This window comes from Xiphophorus couchianus, chromosome 4 (genome assembly GCF_001444195.1).
Source record: "Xiphophorus couchianus chromosome 4, X_couchianus-1.0, whole genome shotgun sequence".
Classification (NCBI taxonomy): domain Eukaryota; kingdom Metazoa; phylum Chordata; class Actinopteri; order Cyprinodontiformes; family Poeciliidae; genus Xiphophorus; species Xiphophorus couchianus.
In genome coordinates, this window is record NC_040231.1 from 16,842,181 (window position 1) to 16,864,114 (window position 21,934).

Genomic DNA, 21,934 nt, shown 5'->3' on the forward strand with positions numbered 1-21,934 from the left:
AATTCTTAAAGTCAAGTTAACTTTTTTTTTTTTTTCCTGTAGCACATTTCAGCAACGAGGCAGTTCAAAGTGTTTTACACGATAAACACACAATACAATCAACAAACACAAATGAAGCGACACTTTATTTATAACGAATAATAATGTTTATAATTAAAAGCAGCTCTAGTCAACTTTTTAGCCTTGATCAGTGTTTCAGTATTTTTGCAGTTTTATGGAAGTGGTCACTTTAAACTTTAAATACATACGTTGTTTTAATGGTCATTTATTCAATTCTAAATGGCAACATCGGAACTTTGAAGTACTGCTGCTGATTATATGCCACAACCACCTGCTCTACGCACTTCTTTGGCCAACCTCTGTCAGCGTAATCCTCCGCCTGCAGTAGATGTGCTGAGGCTGGAGTAGCCACCATTTTGCATGTCTAGTGTGTTCCTCCCTCCATTGCTAATAGAGACGATTCCAGTTCTTTTCTGGCATCATTACGGCTCGTAAGTACACTTAGAAAGTACCATATTGTCACAAATATGTGGAAGTGTCTCTACTTGTACTTAAATACGAGTGCTTTTGATTGTACTTGCGATGTCAACTGACAGTTAGGCGCTGCATAGGAAGTCGCAGCCCTCAGTGCACCCGGGTTGCGCCTGTCAGCAGCTAAGTTGCTGGGCTAGGTATGTGCACTGCTGTGGTGTAACTACTGACTAAGTCATACAAGTCGTAACAACTTAAAATGGTAGGATATAGTGATTCTTCTCTCGATAAGTGAGAAAACCCCTTCGTCGTCTTTTAATTTCGACGGTAACTGGTATATTTGACAGAGAAATGTCAGGGAGCTAGCTAACGCTAAGAAGGCCTAAACTGCATCATGTTCAGATCAATCGGTAATTAGAGGGGGGGGCTAAGTGACCCCGGTCCTGTTTTCCATTCGTCTGATGTAATGCTGTCAATATAAACATTAGTTTAAGGAGACTTTTTCAGTCACGGTGACGTTGTGATGTCAAACCGATACCTTGTCCTTTCAAGTTTCCCAATATATCAGGGTTAGCTCGCTGATAGCTACTTCTTCACAGGTGTGCTTTCCTTCGGTAACTTCAGGCATTGTTCCATGTGCTTGGGAAAGACTTTTAATACCTTTTTGACGACATGTAAAATAATTCACCCCTAAGCAAACGTTGCATTTGGGGAAATCCAGGAAGCTATCGGCAGCTTTGCTAATGTGCTGACGACGTGAACGTGGATTTACTAAAGTTTTAAGAGAGGCTCTCCTGGCGTTGACATATCGATGTAATAGAATATTATCATATAGGGTTTTACTTCACACACAGTGGTCTCGTTGGTGTAAATTGTTGCACAAAGTATGTTATTGTTGAGGAAGTCAGCTGGAAGTAGGAAGTGAGCTAACCACGGTGACGTTCAGCAGGTGTACATGGGCTTTTCAGGAGTGCCTCACCTCTAGACGTCCACGTACGTTTACAGTCATTTTTATGTCCTTGTATGCCTAACTTAGCTACTTGTTTGTGTTTTGATTTGGGATTCCGGTTTTACTATTTTGCAGTTACCTTTTTCTAGTTTTCTATTCCCATTTATTCATTTTTGAAAAGACGAAATGTTGCAGCTTAGCGCGTCATTTCTGAAACAGGTGTTGGTAAATCATAGCATAAAGCAATTGTTTTATTCTACGGTTTAACCTACAGTAGAAAATGATGTTGAAATTATGTCATGTTTGTATAAAGAGTCGAGTAAAACAACCAAATTCGTATGCAAAAATAATTAGCTGGTGATTATGCTGTAATTAGGACAACCAGATAAAGAACTTCTGTCAATGGAGTATTGATTGTTTGCATTTCAGATTTAAAAAAAAAACAAAACACAAATTGCAGCCTTAAAGTAGCATTTCATTTTGCCTACTATTCACATTGTCTGTGTTTTAACTCTATAAGCTCCCTACAACTTTAGTATAACATTTTTGTCTGTGATTTAATTGATGAGGTAATGTAGCCTTTAAACGATGCATAGCAGCCTAATTGGATTTAAAGTAGACAACCACGCCTCAATCCAAAAGAAAAAGACACCAGACCCTATGGCAACATGCAAAATAGAGATGTAGTCTCTGTGAGGAGGAGAGGCTGCTTCTTCCTCAGGTTGCTGCTCCGTCCAGCTTTTTCCAGTGCAAATATATTTCAGCATTAACATGTTTTAACATATTGTTTTTAAAAGACCGTTTGATTATGACTTTTGTGAACAATTATGGGATTATGTCCTTTTTCTCTTGACACAAATGACAGAGTTGTGAGTGCTGTAGAAGTCTGTGTGTGTCTGTGTAGAAGTTCACTAACAGTAATCACACTTCTATTGTTATTTGTGTTTTATGTATGAATTTGTTTACTTTGCACATGCTGAGCTGATCACAAGACTTGATCACGTTTTCTTCTTTATCTAAGAAAAATAAATGAGTAAGATGAACCATCTCTTGCAACACATTCCTGTGATGTTTCATTAGCTGCATTTGGTGATTTCATATAAACCATAAAGTGGTGCCTGATCTCTGAGTTTATATTTGATGTGAGTCAGTAAGTCAACTCCTCTGTGGTAAATGGGAGTAGAGTTATTTTTTTAAATTGTTGCTGGTAGTGAGATGCTAAACAATGTCATCTGAACTGTCTCTAGTTCAGATGTACGGAAGACGGATTTGTTTGTAGTATAAATATGCATATTGTAGGGTTTTGCATTTGGACCTTTGGATTGCTTTGTCCCTGATGAATTTGTGTTGGTGTGTTATCTTTCATAACATGACCCAAAATGCTGATTTGGGTTTGTTGTTTTTAAGTTATGATTGAAAGTTTAAGGAAGACGAACCTGTAGGCTTTGGCGTTTCTGTTTGTGATTTTTTTTATTTTAGTGCAAAGTGCTAGAAGTCTTTTATTCTCCCTGATCACCACCTCATACATTTTTTGGAATAAGTAAACACCTTTGTCTTTCATATCCATCTGATGTTGTTTTTCCCCTGAACTCTACTCCCTGTTACATGACAGTTACAGAAAATGGCAGTAATGGGTCATTTTTTCACAAAAAAAGAAGGAAAATAGATGTTGATTGTAGTAAATTATATTATTGCTCTGCAAAAACATGGTACTGTAATTCAATCAGCTCCCAGCAGTAGCTGGATTTACCTTTTGTGTTGATTATAAGCACAGCAAGAGATGCTTTATCATGATTCATTGAGCCCAACACTGAGTCCATTCAGCTCAGGTAATTTAAATGGTGTTAGAACAGACTAGCTCCCTGGCTTTATTAAAGTGTGGCCTTGGCTGCCCATCCTCTCTGTTCCTGTTTGATCAAAGAGAATTCTTTGAATAGCAGCTGCAACACGCCACTTTTTTTCAACAAAGGACCTTCCCTTTCTCCCTCGGTCCGGATCCTTATTTCTCTGTCAGCCGATACCATAACGAAGAGGTTGATACGACCAAATCACAATTTGAGAGAGAATGTTGTAAGGCCGTTTTTTTGTTTGTCTTTTAGTTGCATAGTTAAAAAGTTATCCAAATCTCAATGCTTAAGGAAATTGAAAATATCAACCTCATCTGGATATAACACGGAAATCTTCATTTTAGGCTTTTATTGCTGATTAATTCCTTCTGGACTTTACGCTTCACTGCACAGGGAAGTCAGTTACATTTGAGATTGAGATTGAATGAAATTATTGTGTGCTGTTGAGCGGTACGTTTAAATTACTTTATGCAACTGATGTGATGATGGGTACTTTTTATTTTTAGAGCAGTTATTGTGTTTGCATGACTGATATTATGCAGAGATGGATGTTTTTATTGAAAAGAAACGTCTTTTTTTTAAAAACTAAATTTTAAGTAATTTCTATGATTGTATAAGTACCATAGGATATTGTGATGAAATAAAATAGACAGTGCCAATCCCAAGTGTCACCTGTATGTGCTGTAAAACATCTAAATAACTGTTTGAGATGATTTAGGCTGAAGGGAAAGATGACAAATCAAAAACTGATCATGAATATGTCATAAACTAAACCACCTCACATCTTTAACTGTTTGGTTTTATGATTCGCTCCTCATGTTTCATTGAAAGTGTTGGCAGGCTGTTTTAAAGTCCTTCCTAGTGTTGCATGCTGTTTAATAAACTACTGAAATGATTTTATGTCAGAAGTTCATCTGGTAGTTTATAGTGATTTTCTAAAGGCCCTGTGTTGTTTGTGAAAAAACCTTGTTCCTTTTTAACTAACATCCTCTCCATTTCATGAAACCAAAGGTAAATCATGCGCCTTTCATGTGACTTTTCACCTTCATTATGTGACTGTATTCTTCCTGATAAAAGGCTTTAATGACAAACGAAGACAAAATGCACAAGTTAGAGGGTTGCAGTAATGATCCTTTTAGGTTAATAATACACTACTGAAAATTCTGGTTGGAAATTAAACAACAAAGAAATCTATTTTTAACTTTTTTAAGAACAGCATACAGAAGTTGGTCTCCTTGTTTGACTTTTTTTTCCCCATAAAGATTGTTACCTCTGCTATCCTGCTCTCTGTCTGTGGTTCTGTGATGGACTGTATGCAGGCATGATTAGCATGCTATTGATATTCAAATATAAGGCCCCGCGGTTCCTTCTTTTAAAGTTATGTAGGGGCGCACGGAGCTCTGGACATGCTTTATGTACAAATTGTTTCCAACTCTATCATGAGGTGGCATTTTATGTTTTACTTTTTCCAGTTTAGCTCAAATTCAGCTGCTTTTGCATCAACTACACCAGCTTTGTAACCAGCTGAAGCGTGAAGGAAGCAGAAAAGTTCCTATAAATTAACATTCTGCACAGCTTTCGATGTGACGTGAGTCTTTAGACCTGCTGTAGTGAGTCCACAGGTGTTGGTCTGCTCGTTAATCATATTGACCCGAGCTGCAGTCGTCGTTTTTATATTTTAGTGTTGCAAGGATGTGAAAGCTTCTGGTTTTTGTTTTATTGACATTTTGAAGAGGATTACCACTTATCTCTAGAACTACGCTTCCAGACTTTGAACTGATTAGAAGATTTTGGATAAAGAAAGTACAGATATCTGAGTTTTGTATTGCAAGTGATTTATTTTGGAACAAAGTGATTGTGCAGCTTTCACACTTTTTTTGTGTGTGTGTTTTTTTTGTGGTATTTTATTTTCATAAATTTTAATGTTTGGTATTTAGTGCAAAATTTCTTTTCACGACAAAGCATGTTGCCTTCATAAATATTTTAAGCTTTGTGCTTGTGTGCCCCTAGAAGCTTCTCTGTGGAGGGAATTAAATTTCACTCGTTCTTCTCGCCTGTTTCTGCTCTTAATTCTGCTGAGGAGTTCAGCGTTTTAAAATCAACACACAATTTATGCAAACAAAACTGAACCAAACACAAAATTGTTCTCACTTTGAATGAACTTCAGGCGAAGAAGATTATTTTGTTCCAAAAAATGTATACATTTTTTTACTTTTTACAACTTTGTTTGGTAGTTTTAGTGAGTAATCTTAGTTTATGCAACTCCACTTTTAATATGTATTATATACTAGGTGTTTTCAGTAATTAATGGTTGCTGTTTGTTAATTTGTAGAGGACTGATTGCTGATTTCAGCGTGACGTGGTCTCGTGTCTGTAGGTAACACCCTTTTCAATCTTCTGTGTTTTCCAGAGAATGCCAGCTCCGATCAGACTGCGGGAGCTGATCCGGACCATCCGGACGGCACGGACCCAGGCAGAGGAGCGAGAGATGATCCAGAAAGAGTGTGCTGCTATCCGCTCGTCTTTCAGAGAGGAAGACAACACATACCGTTGCAGAAATGTGGCAAAGTTACTTTATATGCACATGTTGGGCTACCCAGCCCACTTTGGGCAGGTATGTGTGTCTGACTAATAGGATTAAATCTCGTTTGATTTCCAGTGAACATGATGTTTCAGAGATATTAACCTGAGTGTATTGTGACTCTTTGTCTTGTTTCTAGCTGGAGTGTCTGAAGCTGATTGCATCCCAAAAGTTCACTGACAAACGGATAGGTTATTTGGGAGCTATGCTTCTTCTGGACGAGAGACAGGACGTTCATTTACTAATGACAAATTGCATTAAAAAGTAAGTAAAACTCAAACTACACACAGCTGTGTGAAGTGGTGATTTAGATAAAAACTCAGATCTTGAGTTGTTTACTACTGAAACATGAAACAACATCATAAGTTGTTCTCTGTTGCAGAGATTTTGCTTCTTCCTGGCTAAATCATAGTCTTCCTAATGTGCTCTAAAATCATGTGGCTGTCTGTATTACAATATTTAGAATGGTTCCATTTTATTCTGCTGTGTTTCCATGGCTTATGTGACTTATTTCTTCCACACCAGTGATTTGAATCACAGCACACAGTACGTCCAAGGCCTGGCTTTGTGCACTTTAGGCTGCATGGGGTCCTCAGAAATGTGTCGTGACCTGGCGGGGGAGGTAGAGAAGCTGCTTAAAACATCCAACTCATACTTGAGGAAAAAGGTAAGCTTCACTTTGTTTGATTTTTGTGCTTTTATATTTGAAAATTAGAGGTTTGGCGATGAAACGTAAAGGTGAAATAAAATAAGAAACAATGTTCAACCATCTCTTATTTCAATCTTTAACAGGCAGCATTGTGTGCAGTCCATGTCATCAGGAAGGTCCCAGAGCTCATGGAAATGTTTCTTCCAGCCACAAAAAACCTGCTGAGTGAGAAGAACCACGGTAAGTGGAAACTGAACGTCAGGGGCCAGTTGACGGCCACCTGGGAAACAGGGTTGTCCCAAATGCAGAATCCGTCCAGTTTCCTTCGACTCTCAGTGCCACGTTGAGTGCAACTAACTTCTTGTCGCCACCTTTGCAGAGGACATTGGAACTATTGACCTGCCAAACACTTAGGTTTGTGTGCAGCTCATTGTATGGAGCACAGGGCAAATGATAAGATAAATAATACAATGTCTCTGTTGGACAGTTTTCTTTTTGATGAAATGACCATAGAATATGACAATGGAGCATTTAATTATTGCTGCAGTTGTTTACTCCTGGCCCTTTGAAGAGCTGTTTTTAAATGGCCACAGGTTCTCTAATAAAGATTTTGTGGCATTAGTAAGTTGACAGGAGGGGAAGGAGCTGAACTGAAGGTAGCTGCGTTGAAAGATACATCTGTATTGAGCCAAGCGGCGCTGCCCACAGTTTAAGAAGCCATGCCATTTAGCACTGATGTTTACGCAAAGCATTACCTTGTGTTGGTTCTGTTCTGTGGGCTGGACGCAAAGGATTCTGAATTTCTGCTTGAATTCTGAGTCACTGATGTCGTGTTTAGCTAATTATTATTTGGTCTTTTATTTGAAATTCTCCTGGTCCCAAATCAAATTTTTCTAATTAGTATATTGGAACTGTATCTTTGTCTCAAATTGTGATGTTAGTAACTTGTGCAGCAGTAATATTTAAACCATCAGCATCCTGCTGATTAAGCCAAGCAGGGAATCACAAACTTTCTACGTCTGAAATTTGAATTACTCTTGAAACCTGATTAATTGTTTAAACTCTAATATGTACCACATTATTTGTTTACAACTGTCCCTTAAATGAGATGATCATAGAAATGTAATTTAATGGATCAAGTCTGCTCTTATCCGCATAAATTACAGTAACATTGAAAAATATATTTCAGTAACTCAGTTAAAGTGAAACCCCTGTATAGATTTGTTGCATGCTGGGTGAAATTTATTCGCTTGTTTATTGCTGATAGTTTTGATGATTATGCCTTGCAGATAATAAAAATTTTATGCAGTTTCTGAGAAGTTGGAGTATTACATAATACATATAGGTTCCTTGTATTGTACAGTATATTTTCAGCCAGTGGCTCTGCAGAGGAGGTAAGGAACACAAGTTAAAATCACAGGTATTAACTCGTCTGCTCAGTTTCAAGTCGTCTTGAAGGTCCTCCATCCGTTTTCTGCGAGATTTAAGTCAGGAGAGTGATACAGTGGTCATAAAGGCAGGTATTAGTATTTCCGGCAGTGCTGGAGAAGGAAATGCTGCAAGGTTAACATCTCTTGAATATTGGTTAGTGTTTTTTATTCTTTCCGATGTATGTAAATAGTAGCAGAGTGGCGACCTTCTACTGTTTGGTGGCCGTCGTTGACACTTACTGCTGTGGAGGAATTATTTTGCCTTGTAAATTCAGAGATGCTGTGAGTGACCTTGTGAATTACAGCAATATTATGTTGCTCTTTGTGCTGCAGTGTAAAATGACAGAGACAGACTTTCACAGGCGCAGCCAATAAAGCTAGTTAGGACAATGAAAGTGATTATAACTGGTGCCTCACTGCAGTAAATGCATTTTAATCGCAAATGTTAATGAGCAATTTGTAGATTTACATGTAAATGAAAATTACCTGCCCCTTCTGTCCTCTCAGGTGTTCTGCATACATCTGTCGTCCTGCTTACTGAGATGTGTGAAAGAAGTCCTGATACGCTGGCCCACTTCAGAAAGGTACGGACTGAACGCACAAAAAAGTCATGCAACTACTGGCACATTTGTCTGAAACTCATGTCACATTTCATTCTCCTTCAGTTGCACATTTTATTTTTTATTACTTAGATCAGCAGATATGTTAAACCAGATTATAATACGGGTCTTCTCCTAGTTTCAAATAATCTTTAATCTCCTCCCACTGTCTTTCCCCCCTGTTGTTTCTCGACTGCTGCTATTCCTCTCCTATAAGAGTGTTACAAACTAGGCCACCGCGTCTCATGCTCATATTCTGAACATTATCTGAAGCTCTCTGAAAGTGAATGATTTTCCAGTTTCCCCTCCCTAACATCTACTTCATATTTTTTCTGTCATTTGTCTTTGTTACAATTCCTGCATTGTGTTAGAATGAGAAGGTAAGAGTAAATTCTGATCTCATAGCTGGTGCATGCTGTTAATAGTTATCACTCCTCACGGTCACCTCACACGTACCCAGATTTGTGTTCAGTAATGTCATGTCTTGTTTTCAGTTAGAATTTTGGTTTCTTTATATTGTACAGTGGTCATTATTATGTCAGTGTTTTTAAATATTATACAAAACTGTTTTTGATCCATTCGTCAGAAACATTTCCCACTATTTTTAATGTGCAACTCGTTTAATCACAATCTTAAGAGATATTGGCACAATTGGTGGTTTATGGTTGATAGCCACAAGTCGCACTAGAGACAAGACTGAAACATTTTTTATATATAATAATAGTTGCATTAGCCCTGTATGCAGACATATTAATGGAATGTAATTTTATATCTGGCCATATAGTAAAGTGTTCTTGTCGGATATGAGCAACATTTTTATTTACATTCTATAAGCCTCGTCTGGTATTTGCTTACACATTTGAATCTAAAAGGCTTATGTGTTTCTTTCTTTTTGGTTTAATACTACAGTGACCTGAAATATCATTTTATCTGATTTGTTTTTCTGATGCCAAACTGCTCCACTACAAATGTTTTAGTGTAAAAAAAGTGTAAAAAAGCAAACTTTTTCCCCTTCAATAGTCAAATACTTGAGCCCAATATTTGTATTTTTTTTACTGTCTGTGCCTAAATTTGATATTTTGCTCCTTTGACAATTTGTATCCATTCCTTGCCATTTTTCTTCCAACCTACTTCCATTTTGTATCCATGCATTTTCTTATTAAATATTAGCAGATCTTTCTATCTAGTTGGGTATTTGTATTAAATCCTGGAATTAAATAATCATTAAAAGTGAAAATTTCACTTATAATTAAATTAGATGCATTTTATATTATGAAAACTTGCATTTCCCCCCCATTGATTATGGTTCTATGGACAGTATGGATCCGTTTTCTGTTATGCGATCAAACTAAAGTGACTCAGCAAGATATCCTGCTGCTAGATATTAATTTCTATAATCTCGACATTACATCTCCTTCAAGAATACTGAGAATTTAGATAATTATTTTAAATATTTTGGTTTTCTAAGAGGCTACTCACTTTAAAACGACCAGTTCCTTTTAATTTCACACCCCTACAATTTAGATTTTTCCCCAACTGTTTTAATACATTTTCTTCACCATAGTTAACAGAAACACCAACACTGTTTCACTCCCTACATTTGAATATTTGTCACTTTATTATTAATAAGTTAGTTTATAAACATTGTTCAGGTGTAGGTCTGGGATCTGTGCATAATATTGTGATCTCTCCTCTTTTTATTTCTTCTGTTGTTGGTATTTGTTTTTTATAGCTGGTTCCACAGTTGGTGAGAATCCTCAAGAACCTAATAATGTCTGGATATTCTCCTGAACATGATGTGTCGGGCATAAGCGACCCTTTCCTGCAGGTAAGTCTTCATTTTTAAAACCGCAATTTGACTCAACTTTTATGTTGGTATGAACATGTAAATAGAAATGCGTTTTCAGCACTTCTGTATATAATTTATACACAGCAAAGACCGTTTGTTTTAATAGAATAAGCCGCTAAGATCTAAAATGGTTATAACATGTAGTTATCAAGCTCAGAGAAGTGAATTACTGTTATTGCAGGATGTGATTTTTTCCTTAGGTGCGGATATTGAGACTACTGAGAATTTTAGGCAAGAATGATGATGACTCCAGTGAAGCAATGAATGACATTCTCGCACAGGTTAGAATGAAAAGTATTAAATGCATTGATATATTTAGTAATTTTAAAGGCGCGTTGCTTAAGTGTAGCTCACCAATGATGGTTTTGCAGGTTGCAACAAACACAGAGACGAGTAAAAATGTAGGTAATGCAATCCTGTATGAGACTGTACTGACCATAATGGACATCAAGTCTGAAAGTGGACTGAGGGTGAGGGATTTTTTAAAAATTTTTGTTTATTTTTGCTTTAAGGCAAACCTCTAGTATTCCTTTAGTTCTTTCTGATTTTGCTTTTCTAAATACTTGTTGTTTTTTCTTTCTTTCAGGTTTTGGCCATTAACATACTAGGTCGCTTCCTTCTTAACAATGACAAAAATATAAGGTAATTACTTCATTTACCAATCTTGATCTTTTATGAGTGGATTAAATAGAGATGCAATTAAATCCCAGTTATTCTACTTAATTAAAAACTCCTCATTCCAGATATGTGGCATTGACATCTCTACTAAAGACGGTACAAACAGACCACAATGCGGTGCAGAGGCATCGGAGCACCATTGTGGATTGTTTAAAAGATCTGGACGTCTCCATTAAGAGGTCACGCGCACATCTCGTATTTCTTCAACTTCTTTTCCACTTGTCGTCTCATGTACTTGTTTTTGACGAGATGCTCTGTTACGGTGTAGACGTGCGATGGAGCTGAGTTTTGCCCTCGTGAACGGCAACAACATCAGAGGCATGATGAAGGAGCTGCTCTACTTTCTGGACTCCTGTGACCCAGAATTCAAGGCAGACTGTGCATCAGGAGTGTTTCTAGCTGCTGAGAAGTAAGGCCAAACATTCTCCATGCACAGATACTTTAGAATAATTTTAATGTCTCACTCCCTCCTGGGCTTGGTCACTTCAGGCTTTTTTTTGTAAGCATTACAGAATGAAGTCACTATATGTTACTCCCATCTGTGAAGTTTCCACTTTCTAGAAATATGGAATGCTGTATGATGATAAAATGAGTGATCCATCGTCTGACAGATTTTGCTGATACCATTTGTTTTCTGACAGCATTTGTCTTCCTCTGTCCGCAATGTTGGATAACGTTTTCCATTTATTTGACAAATCTTTTCATTCTTTTGTTTCACAGATATGCTCCTTCGAAAAGATGGCACATAGACACCATTATGAGAGTACTCACAACGGTGCGTATGCTACAGAAACTTTCCAATCCCTAAAGTAATGGCCACTAGCAGTCTAGTCTGAGTTTGTCTTTGCGTCACCGTTTTAGGCAGGGAGCTACGTGCGAGACGACTCTGTTCCCAACCTGATCCAGCTCATCACAAACTCTGTGGAGATGCACGCGTATACAGTTCAGAGACTTTACAAAGCACTGCTGGACGACATTTCACAGGTCAGTGAAGCTCTTGTTTGGTCTATGACTAAGCGTAAGCTGTGAATGTAATTGATATTTTACATTTCAAACCATGTCAAGTATCCACAATAAACTTTGTGGCATTTTCTGTCTTGTCTTCCAGCAACCTCTTGTGCAGGTTGCGTCATGGTGCATAGGAGAATATGGAGACCTCCTGGTGTCAGGGCAGTGTGAGGAAGAGGAGCCCATCCAGGTATTTTTGGAGAAATCCTTCCTAGACATGAAGCAGAATATTGATTGCGTGACTACACTGGTGAACGTTGTGGTTTCCTCAGGTGACTGAGGATGAAGTTCTGGACGTATTGGAAGGTCTTCTGGTGTCCAATCTGTCCACGCCCGTGACCCGCGGCTATTCCCTCACTGCCATCATGAAGCTGTCGACTCGTTTCAGCAGCGTGAAGTGTGTGAATGTTTCCCTCCTTTGTTGTTCTGCATTTATTTTCCTGACAGTATCAGTTTTTCTGCAACAGTTTTGATATTTTATTACATTCAGCTTTCATATTGTAAGATTATGCATCATCTAAAAATATTTACTATTAGCCTCGGTGGATGGAGTCAACCATGACTCAGCGTTGCACAGGGACAGGCGGCTTTGTTTCACATGATTTATTTTGTCAAACAGATGTTCGAGATTAGCTGTATAAGTGAAGCCAAATCCACTACAACTTTTAAGGAGCTTTTTTGATCATCTTGATTTTAGATCATTGTAAAAAATAATAATAACGAATAACACATGAACAAAGTTGCGGCCAGATTGCTGTAGGTTACTTAAACAAAAATAATTTTCCAGACTAAAATTGGAGCTTTCTGCTTATTCTTATTTTAGTAACTTGGCTCTGGTAAATATAATAAGGTATGAACATTTCATTCTTGAGAAGATGTTAAATTTTATTTGGAAAAAAAATACAATCTGCTGAAAATGAGTTTGGTTAAGGTTAAAGTCAGAATTCTCTTTTTTTTTTTTTTTTTGGTCCTAATCCTCTTCCATAGTTTATACCACAAATGATTGCATGCCATTTTTTGTGTATCTTGTCCTGTTTTGCTCATATTTGGAGTCATAGTTCATTAATGATTAAGTAGCACTTTAAGCTTTGGCTGTAATTTGGCTTTACTTATCTCTTCATAACAGGTGTCTGCTTTCTTCTACGTGACATTTTAATCATTTTTTAAAATTCTCTTTGTGTTTTTAGCCGAATCAAAAAGGTGGTTTCAATATACGGGAGTAGCATTGATGTGGAGCTTCAGCAGAGAGCTGTGGAGTACAACGCACTTTTCAAGAAATACGACCACATGAGGTGAGGCTTCCTAATGTTTAACAAAATAAAAAAGTAGAACATCCATATTCAAGGTTTCTGAAGACTTAGAGATTTTGATTTATTCATTTCAATTTAAGGCTATAAAATTTTAAATACTTGTATATTTTTTATACTAGGTAGGTATTAAATTATGTTATGTCTGAAATTAGCATCACAAAGCAATCATTCGTTTGCTTTGGGATTTATAGCTTTGGTTAAAAATGAGGAAAATATAATCAAAATATTTTTTATATCATGTGCACTACCTTTTCCGTTATCACTGAAAAGTCAAAATTTTAAAATGTTTGCCTTGAAAATGAGTATTTTAACAATAGTCTCATATACATGTTGTTACTAATAATTATGAAGCTTACGACATACTGCAGGAAAGTGTTGAAATCTGATGTGAAACCATTCCAGCCAGTTGAAAAACACAAATTAAAGAAGACAAAGGTAGCTTGACCTTGTTTATGCTATTAAGCAAGATATATATTCCTTTATAGACCCGCTCTTCTTGAACGTATGCCTATTATGGAGAAGACGGCCTCTAATGGTCCCACAGAAATCGTACAGACAAACGGAGAGACTGAGCCATCTACGGTGGAGGCAAAACATCCACCACCTGTTACCCAACCAACAAACCAAGTGAGAATAATTTCAAAGAATATTTATTGTTAATATGCAAGTTAAACACCTAGATCAATGCTGACAGCCTTTGATTTTATGTTTTTCTTTCTTGACTAAGGTTTTCAACTGAAACTGTTTTAATTCGTCTCTAACGTTTCATAGTGTTATTATTGGTTAATATACTAAATGATTACATGTATTGACGAAGTCTCCATGTTGTCTTTATTCTGAGGCTAATGATTTGTTAGACCTGCTGGGTGGAAATGATGTGGTGCCGGTAATCCAGACTACGATTCCCACAAAGCCTGCCTCAGCTGGAGGAGAGCTGCTTGACCTCCTGGGCGACCTCTCACTAAGTGGTAAGACAGTCACCTTAAAGCGCTTTCTTAATCTGTTCAAAGGAAAATGAACGACTTGGTGTAAATTTTTGTTCATCAGTGCTAACTTATTCTTAAGATTCTTCTGGAGCTAACTTGACCTCACGTTTATTTGTTGATTACCTTTTTTGCTCTGTATAATAAATCTCTCGGATGTAGTGGGCACTTGTTTTTAGAAGTAAAGAGTCAACTTGGACATTGATTAAAAAAAAAAGACTTTTATTATGAAAGAATATTTTCTAAAACATCTAGAAAACCATATTTGATTTTGTTACTTTCTCAGGTGGTCCGGCGCCTGCACCCGCTCCCTCAGTGCCCACTTCCCAGCCACCTTTCCTGCTGGACGGGCTCACTTCACAACCCCTGTTCAATGACATTGCAGCTGCAGGTAGGAGTGTGTTCCTTTTTTAAGCTGTAAATATGCTGTAGTTTTGTTTTTTTTAAAGAAATCTGGTTATTATGAGGCTTTAGTTGGCATTTAGTGGTGAGATTTTATTGCATTGGCAACTCTGATCTTATTGTAAAATAATTTCCATGAATCTCCTGCTTAGGTATTCCTTCCATGACTGCATACAACAAGAATGGTCTAAAAATAGACTTCACATTTGAGAGAGCTAACCCCAACCCAAACATCGCAGTCATCACCATCCACGCCACCAACTCAACAGAGGCTGAAATGACCGACTTTGTTTTTCAGGCTGCAGTACCAAAGGTAATCAAACAACAACAACAGACCGACCTCTCACTCATTTACTGTTTTCTTTTTTTTTTTAAATATTAAATTTTTCTACAAAGATAACAAGCTATTTTATACAGATTTATATTTTAAAATCCCAAATTTGACTGAAAATTAAGATTCATGACAAATTCTAAGTGTTCGGCTGTTACATCTATGACATACAAAATAATGAAAAGTCTTATAAACAGCATAGCAAAACTAAAAAACAAATTTTTTGTGTGTTTAAAAACAATGTCTGAATATTCTGCATGTAAATACGGGTTGGACAAAGCTGACCAATGAGTGGACATGAACATACAGTAGCTTGCATTTGCAAAACTCTGAGACACACACACACACCCCCACACACATCCAGTCAGGAGTGAAGGAAAGCAGTTGTGACTGCAGAGAAGGTTAACAAAAAAGCAAAAAATAAATTAATAAAAATTATGTTTTAACTAAAAGAAATGAATGTTAATGAATTATTAGTGTTGGTATTACAAGTATTGGACTTTTACCTTGGGTCTTATCATATCCCAAACTTTTTTTTTTCTGTTTTTGCAGCATTTTAACAAACTAATATTTATATATATTTTTTAAATGATGAGGAAATTGTTGGGGTTCTGTAGAACATATATTAAATGCTCCTCATTGCTCTAAATTTTGCAGCAATTTTTAAAATGTATCAGTCATTTGACCTCGACATCCATCTATTGGAAACACCTGATTAACTAAACTCGTCATTTTAAGGTGCTGAAGAGAGCATATTTTTCCACGTGCATTATTGTTTCATCTGAAGTTGTTGTTTTCATCAGACATTCCAGCTGCAGCTCCTTTCCCCCAGCAGTAACGTCGTCCCAGCTCTCAACCAGGGAACTGTAACACAGGTCATCAGAGTTCTCAACCCACAGAAGGTGAGTTTCTTTTCAAATATCTCTTTAGCTTTTAGTTTCATAGCAACACATCCATATATACAACTTCCATGATTTTACAAAGATTTCTGTTTTTACAATCAAAACCTTAAAATTTCAGCAACAACTACGAATGAGGATCAAACTAACCTACACCCACAAAGGCTCGGCCGTGCAGGACCTGGCAGAGGTTAATAACTTCCCCCCGCAGTCGTGGCAGTGATGACCGGCTCCTGCTGCCTCCAAAAAGCCCCACCAAGGGAACTATGAAAACCTTTTTTTTTTTTTCTCCCTCCTCCCACACGTTTGCCTCCCACCTTTTCTTCCAATGGACCGCCCTGTGACATCACTGCAGATCGCTGCCCTCGAGTTGCATGGGAAGCAGCAGAGCATCAACCACAGGAGGATAGAGCAGATGTTATGAAGACCCTGTTGGCATTACAAGAGGAATTGGGGGGGAAAAAAACATATCAATCATTGAACTTTCTCTTTTCGCTCTTAATTAATCTCTTAGTATGCTGATGTATTTTTCTCACACCCCTCTGTCACCACACCCAGAAGGATTCATGCGCACCGTCCACTGTGGCACACTTTACCTCTGAAAAAGTGTCGCCCCCTTTGGGCTCTTTCTTTCTTTCTTTTTTTTTTTTTAAAAATCCTAAAATGCAGTTTGAGGCATTTGCTCCCTTGATCGGTAGGATCGGCTTTGCTTTCACAAACCATCATCCCTATGATGGCAGCAGAAAAAACTTTGAAAACTTTTTCTTTCTCCACACTGTCAACAATATAACTTCAGAGTTGTATTCATTCTGAATTACATTAATTTGCTAAATGCATGTGTGCTGGGGTCACAATCACATCTGGACTTTAAGCTCCGAGGGGGGATTTTCTGATTCTGTTTGTAGACCACTTCATCCAACTCTGTTTCTGGGTTCAGAATATTTCCCCTCATCCAACACCTCATCTGTAGGGAATCGACAGCTTGTAGATCTGTACAAAACAGCAAGTTTGATGTACTGCAGTGAATACGTTATCGCTCTGAAACTTACCTGAAAACAAGTTGCGTTTGTGTGAGAGAGAGATCTGCATTTTAAACTTTTCCTGCATCTGTGTCATCAGCCAGGATTGCATTTTGACTTCTATTTCTGATTTGTTTAACCTGATTGAACTTGGTCACCATGCTCACACATGTAAATGAAGCTTGTCATGAATGTAGTAACTTGCACTGAATGCTTTTCTTTCCCCTCTCTTAATTCTTCTTTCCAAGTTTTTTTTTTTCATTTATTTTGTCGGGGATGCTCATCTTATCGGCACTGATTTTGTGAGAGTTTGTTTTGTTTCTGCAGTAATTATGCCTGATATCAAAGTGATGTGCCTTTCTGACTTAGCTGAGTTAAAATAAAATAAAGTGAGCGTCGTCTGTTGCTCTTGATGGATTTCAACTAAAATACCACTAACCTGAGCAACAATTTTAGTCCAGGAATTTGTAAATTATAGTAAAATATTTCAAATTATATCTTGATTTTCTCAGATTTCTAATAAAAACGAGAGTCGGTCATATTTAAATCCTATAATTAAAACAAAGTTAATGGCAGCTAATGTGTGTAAACGTTGACAAGCTGGCGTCGGTTATTTTTCAAATCCTCCCCAAAATCCATCAAGCAACAGAGACTGAATTATTAGTCAGAGCTAACGTAACTTTTTTTTGAAGCCGCCTTCACTCTCGTCAGAAGCATACCGTCATCGGGGATAGGAACCTTAATACCTCACACTGTTTTCTTTCTGTTAACTTTAGTGGCAGGACATCGGCAGCTTTTGTTTAGTCACAAAATGCAACAGAGGAGGAGCGTCTGCATGAAGAAAACTAACAGCAGTCTGTGCATCTCATTACTGAACTCACAGCCTCACTATGATCCGCCGATATAACTCCTCTCACTATGCTTCACTATCTTTTAACTTCTGTGACCAAATCAAAGATATACTATTAGCTTTGGAAATATTTTTGAGCTCATGATATGTGTATATGGAGAAATCTTTTTCTGCTGAACGTTTTTCTTCTGTTTGTTGATGAATGCTATATTGGCTTTTTTTCTGTACATACTGAGGGCTTTTACAAATGTTTGTCTATTGTACTATCTTTCATCCTTTTTTTAGATATCATTTTCTAAACAAAATTCCAACTACTCACAATGTACATTGTCTAAATAGATTTAGTCGGTCTATAATGAGACAAGTATGTATCATCACTCATTCATTGTAAAAGATTTATGATCTGCCTGTACATTGTATATAGTTGTAAAACAAAAACGCTGATCAGATTAAATAAAATCCACATAAAAGATTAGTTGGAAAGCATAATTGTATACATATATGTACAAAAGTAATCTTAAAAGGATGCGATGGAGCTTCATTTGATTTCCCGTTGAGTCCTGATTGGACGTCACGCCCTGGCGTCGTCGGGTTTGGTGTCTCTGGATGGTGGGTTTCTAATGTGGCTTTAACACACACACACACACCCTCTGAATGATGCACTGTACTACTGAGGAGCAGCAACTTGAGTTCTGCTCCCTCGCCCCTCGAACACCTCACGCATCCACGGCCTCTTGTGGAGCGGCTCCCTTGCCGAGACGCATCTTTCATTTGGCCTTACATGCTCTCTTGATCTTCTCTTCAACCTACCTTTTGTTTTTGTGAAGCCCATTTTAGTTTTGGTGTGTTCTCTCTCTCGCTCTCTTGCACCATCCAAAAGCAAGGACACTACTACTGCCATGCCTGCATTTTTTTTCTCCCCCTTTTTTATTTTTTAAAGTTCTCTTTATGGTCAATTGGTTTGCTTTTAACCTGCATGGTTTGACTGTCATTTACAATCCAAAATGATGCTGTAAAGTTCATGTGAAAGCTCAACGTTTTTGTTATGTAAATCAATCAATACAATGTTCTATTTCCTTTAGAGCTTTTTTTTTTTTTTTTAGGTTTTATTTAATCTGCTTCTGTTTAATGGAGGCAAACCAGATGACGCATGTGCTACAAGGTAGTGAACACAAGGGGGAGCTGTGCAAAATGGAAGGCTGGCAGGGTGAGAGGACGTTTCATACACCTATTCCTGAATGTGTTTGTGTGTGTGTGTGTAGTCTTATTCAAACTGTATGTTAATCACGCCTGATTAGTTCTTTCTATGAAGCTGTTAACATTTTACAAATGGAAGTGAGCCCAACATTAAAGCTTTGGACACTATAACTGAGGAGGAAGGAAACGAGCACCTGCCAGTGGTGTGGTCAGATCTGTGTGGGTTTGTGTGAAGAAAATCATCTTTGAGAGAGCCCGACGGTGTGCCATCTGTCTTTTATCTGCATAGGATGCAATTCTTTTGGCTGCAATTTCAACTCTCAGCTTCTAAGCTGCATGTGAAGAACTGTAAATAAGGTCGTTCCTACTCTTGACGTGAAACCTCTTTTGCAAATGCAAGAAAAGTTTAAATGTTCAAATCTGTCACGCTCCCATCGAGGGGCAGCTCAAATGTGCAATTAGAAATCATTCATCATGAGCTTACAACCTGGTTACTGTTTTATTTTTTGTTGTTTTGTTTCACTTTGGGGGCAAAGAAAATGCAAATCCATCAACTGAATCGCTTGTGTGTGTTTTTTTTTTGTGTTCCTTCCTTTGCTGGGATGAAGTCGTTTTGTAAAGGGCTTGAAAGAGCATCTAAATGCACATCATGGTCCTTCTCCATTTGTTTTTAAAAAGAGGGGGAAAAAACTGATTTCACTTTGCTCTGAAAACATGACCTGTGACCCCCTTCCCTCATCCCAACGACCCGCCCAGCCCGAAAACATCTAAAAACGAATCAGATTTTAATTTTGTGTTTTTTGTTGGAGAGGAGGGGAGTGGCGTGAGATTCACTGTTTTCCAGTTCCATGGCTTCAAGGAGTGTGAATGTCAGACTGAAAATATGAAATGATCTTTAAAGATGAGAAGTTGTAAACTATTAAATGGATTATTTTCAATTTATGCTGTGTATTCTTGTCTTTGGGTTGGAGATGATGATCAAGCGAATAAAAAAGTGAAATAAAAATCAAGTTGAAGTATGGAAATTTGTGCCGTGTGTCTGCTCCGCTAAACAAAAGTTGGGTTTTTAACCTCAACCAAAAAAAAAGTTTGTACCATTTGTGGTTTTTCTTTTCCTGAATGAAGTGTATTAATCAGTTGCTTTTGTTTCTACTTAAGTGTTTATTCAACTCAATTTGCTAGAATAGGAAGTTCTACTGAAAACATTTGGATTTTACAAATTTGAATCACTGATTTTTACCTGCACAATGTCATCTGTGCTTATTGTCACCCCTGTTTAAAGGTTGGTGAGCCTTGAAGCAAATGGATTAAATCTTCACCTTTAAATGCAATTTACAGAACAAGATTTAAAAAGTCCCACATTAGGGGGGGGGGAAATATCACTGATTCCCCACTGAGAACCAATCTTCTCTGCTTACCCGATCTACAGTATATCTAGAGTTTGAGATGAACATAGAAAAAGGTTGGTTTTGTTTCAGTCTTGTGTTAATTTGGCTGCCATTTAAGATTACTATCCAGTTTTAAAGCCTGCTTAAAACCCTATTTTTTTCTGGGTGAGGAAGTCAGTAGATCTTAAAAAATGTGCTGTGATTTCAAAGAGTTTCTAGACTTGCAAAAAATACCACAAATGGTGTACACAAACTTCTCAGATACATTGGGTTCAGCCCAAATCCGTTTCTGAACAACACAGTATTGTTAAACATCGAAAGGCGTCTTACCGAGGGGATCACCAACTGCAACAGTGGAGCGGAGAACTCCAGCAGAACCAGACTGAGGACGGGCGGCCATCTGTCTTCACCAAATGGAAGGAGTTTATTTGAGTGAAAATAGCATATGCGGTCATGAGGAAGAGACGTGAGCGGGGAGGGATGTCCTCCAGCAAACCATGACTACAGCAGGAATCTGTCATCTAAGACAGCCAGGCCACAACATAGGATCCATGAACACGTTTGGTTTTTCAGGCAGATGATGAATCGGAACTGAAAGCACATTTAAATTTGAAGTTGTTAGATGGAAAAATCCTAATGAGCAATTGAAATGTTGTATAATTAACAGAAAACTCGTATTGTAGTTAGGATTCCCATATGAATGCACATTTTTCTCTACTATTATCATTGATCTGTAAAATGATGAGTAACTTTTCCTCAAAGGTAGAGTCTGAAATTGGTGGGTTTTTTAAATTGATTTGAAAATCCAGAATAAATCAGTAATTAAGTATTGATCGCTAATGTACTTGTACATTCATTTGTTCCACATTTCCAATCATTTAACAGGATGTGACATATTCTTACGTCTAAATAAAAATGAAATAACTTACTTTTTACCATTTAGTAAACTTCTAAAAGTGTAATCTGAGTAGTTTCTCAATAGTGCTTAAAATATGATATAATGCACCAAAGTCTAATGACTTGCCTTTCAGTCTGAGTTTGGGCAAAGTTTTGGAAAAATAATTACCAAAGACATACCGCTAATGATTTGCAAAGTTAGCTCTGCAAAAATGACCATTCAGCAGGGGGGCTGAGCACAAATGCACTCCATAATTTTCACATTTCTACTCATAAAAAATTGAAAACTGTTCATATTTTTATAAACTTCTCAGTGATTGCACATCACATGAATCATTTTACAAAGCACGGTACAAATCTAAGTTACCTCTTCTCCAGTACAGCATGTTTGTTTCACTTGATTTGCTTTTGTTTGTCGTCAGGTTTTGTGGTTGACATGTTGCTATTTTTACCCTGAGGAATGCGTGCTATGACAACTAAACTACTACAGCAGGACAGCATGAGAACAGGAAGACACGCAAGCATCAGATGAGAAAAAATAACTTAGATGTAACCTGAGTCCAAAAGAAGTTCACTATTGGTTTTATGCATGTGCAA

General features: G+C 37.4%; 1 protein-coding gene across 2 annotated transcripts; it reads left to right on the top strand.

Annotated features, from left to right (window-relative positions):
• The first annotated feature begins 370 nt into the window (after positions 1–370).
• Positions 371–20,062, top strand: ap1g1 (adaptor related protein complex 1 subunit gamma 1). 2 transcript variants are annotated; one of them, XM_028014693.1, is made up of 24 exons: positions 371–491; positions 5,678–5,881; positions 5,988–6,112; positions 6,374–6,515; positions 6,641–6,737; positions 8,435–8,511; positions 8,898–8,906; positions 10,259–10,354; positions 10,576–10,656; positions 10,747–10,845; positions 10,962–11,017; positions 11,119–11,232; positions 11,322–11,462; positions 11,774–11,828; positions 11,915–12,037; positions 12,162–12,251; positions 12,334–12,458; positions 13,249–13,353; positions 13,857–13,998; positions 14,213–14,339; positions 14,641–14,745; positions 14,909–15,069; positions 15,891–15,989; positions 16,108–20,062. In XM_028014693.1, exons 2-24 carry the CDS (start codon positions 5,681–5,683, stop codon positions 16,207–16,209), a joined length of 2,472 nt encoding a protein of 823 aa, XP_027870494.1. In that variant the 5' UTR covers positions 371–491; positions 5,678–5,680; the 3' UTR covers positions 16,210–20,062. The 2 variants fall into 2 exon arrangements, with proteins under 2 accessions (XP_027870494.1, XP_027870495.1); XM_028014694.1 differs by lacking the exon at positions 8,898–8,906.
• The last annotated feature ends 1,872 nt before the right edge of the window (positions 20,063–21,934 follow it).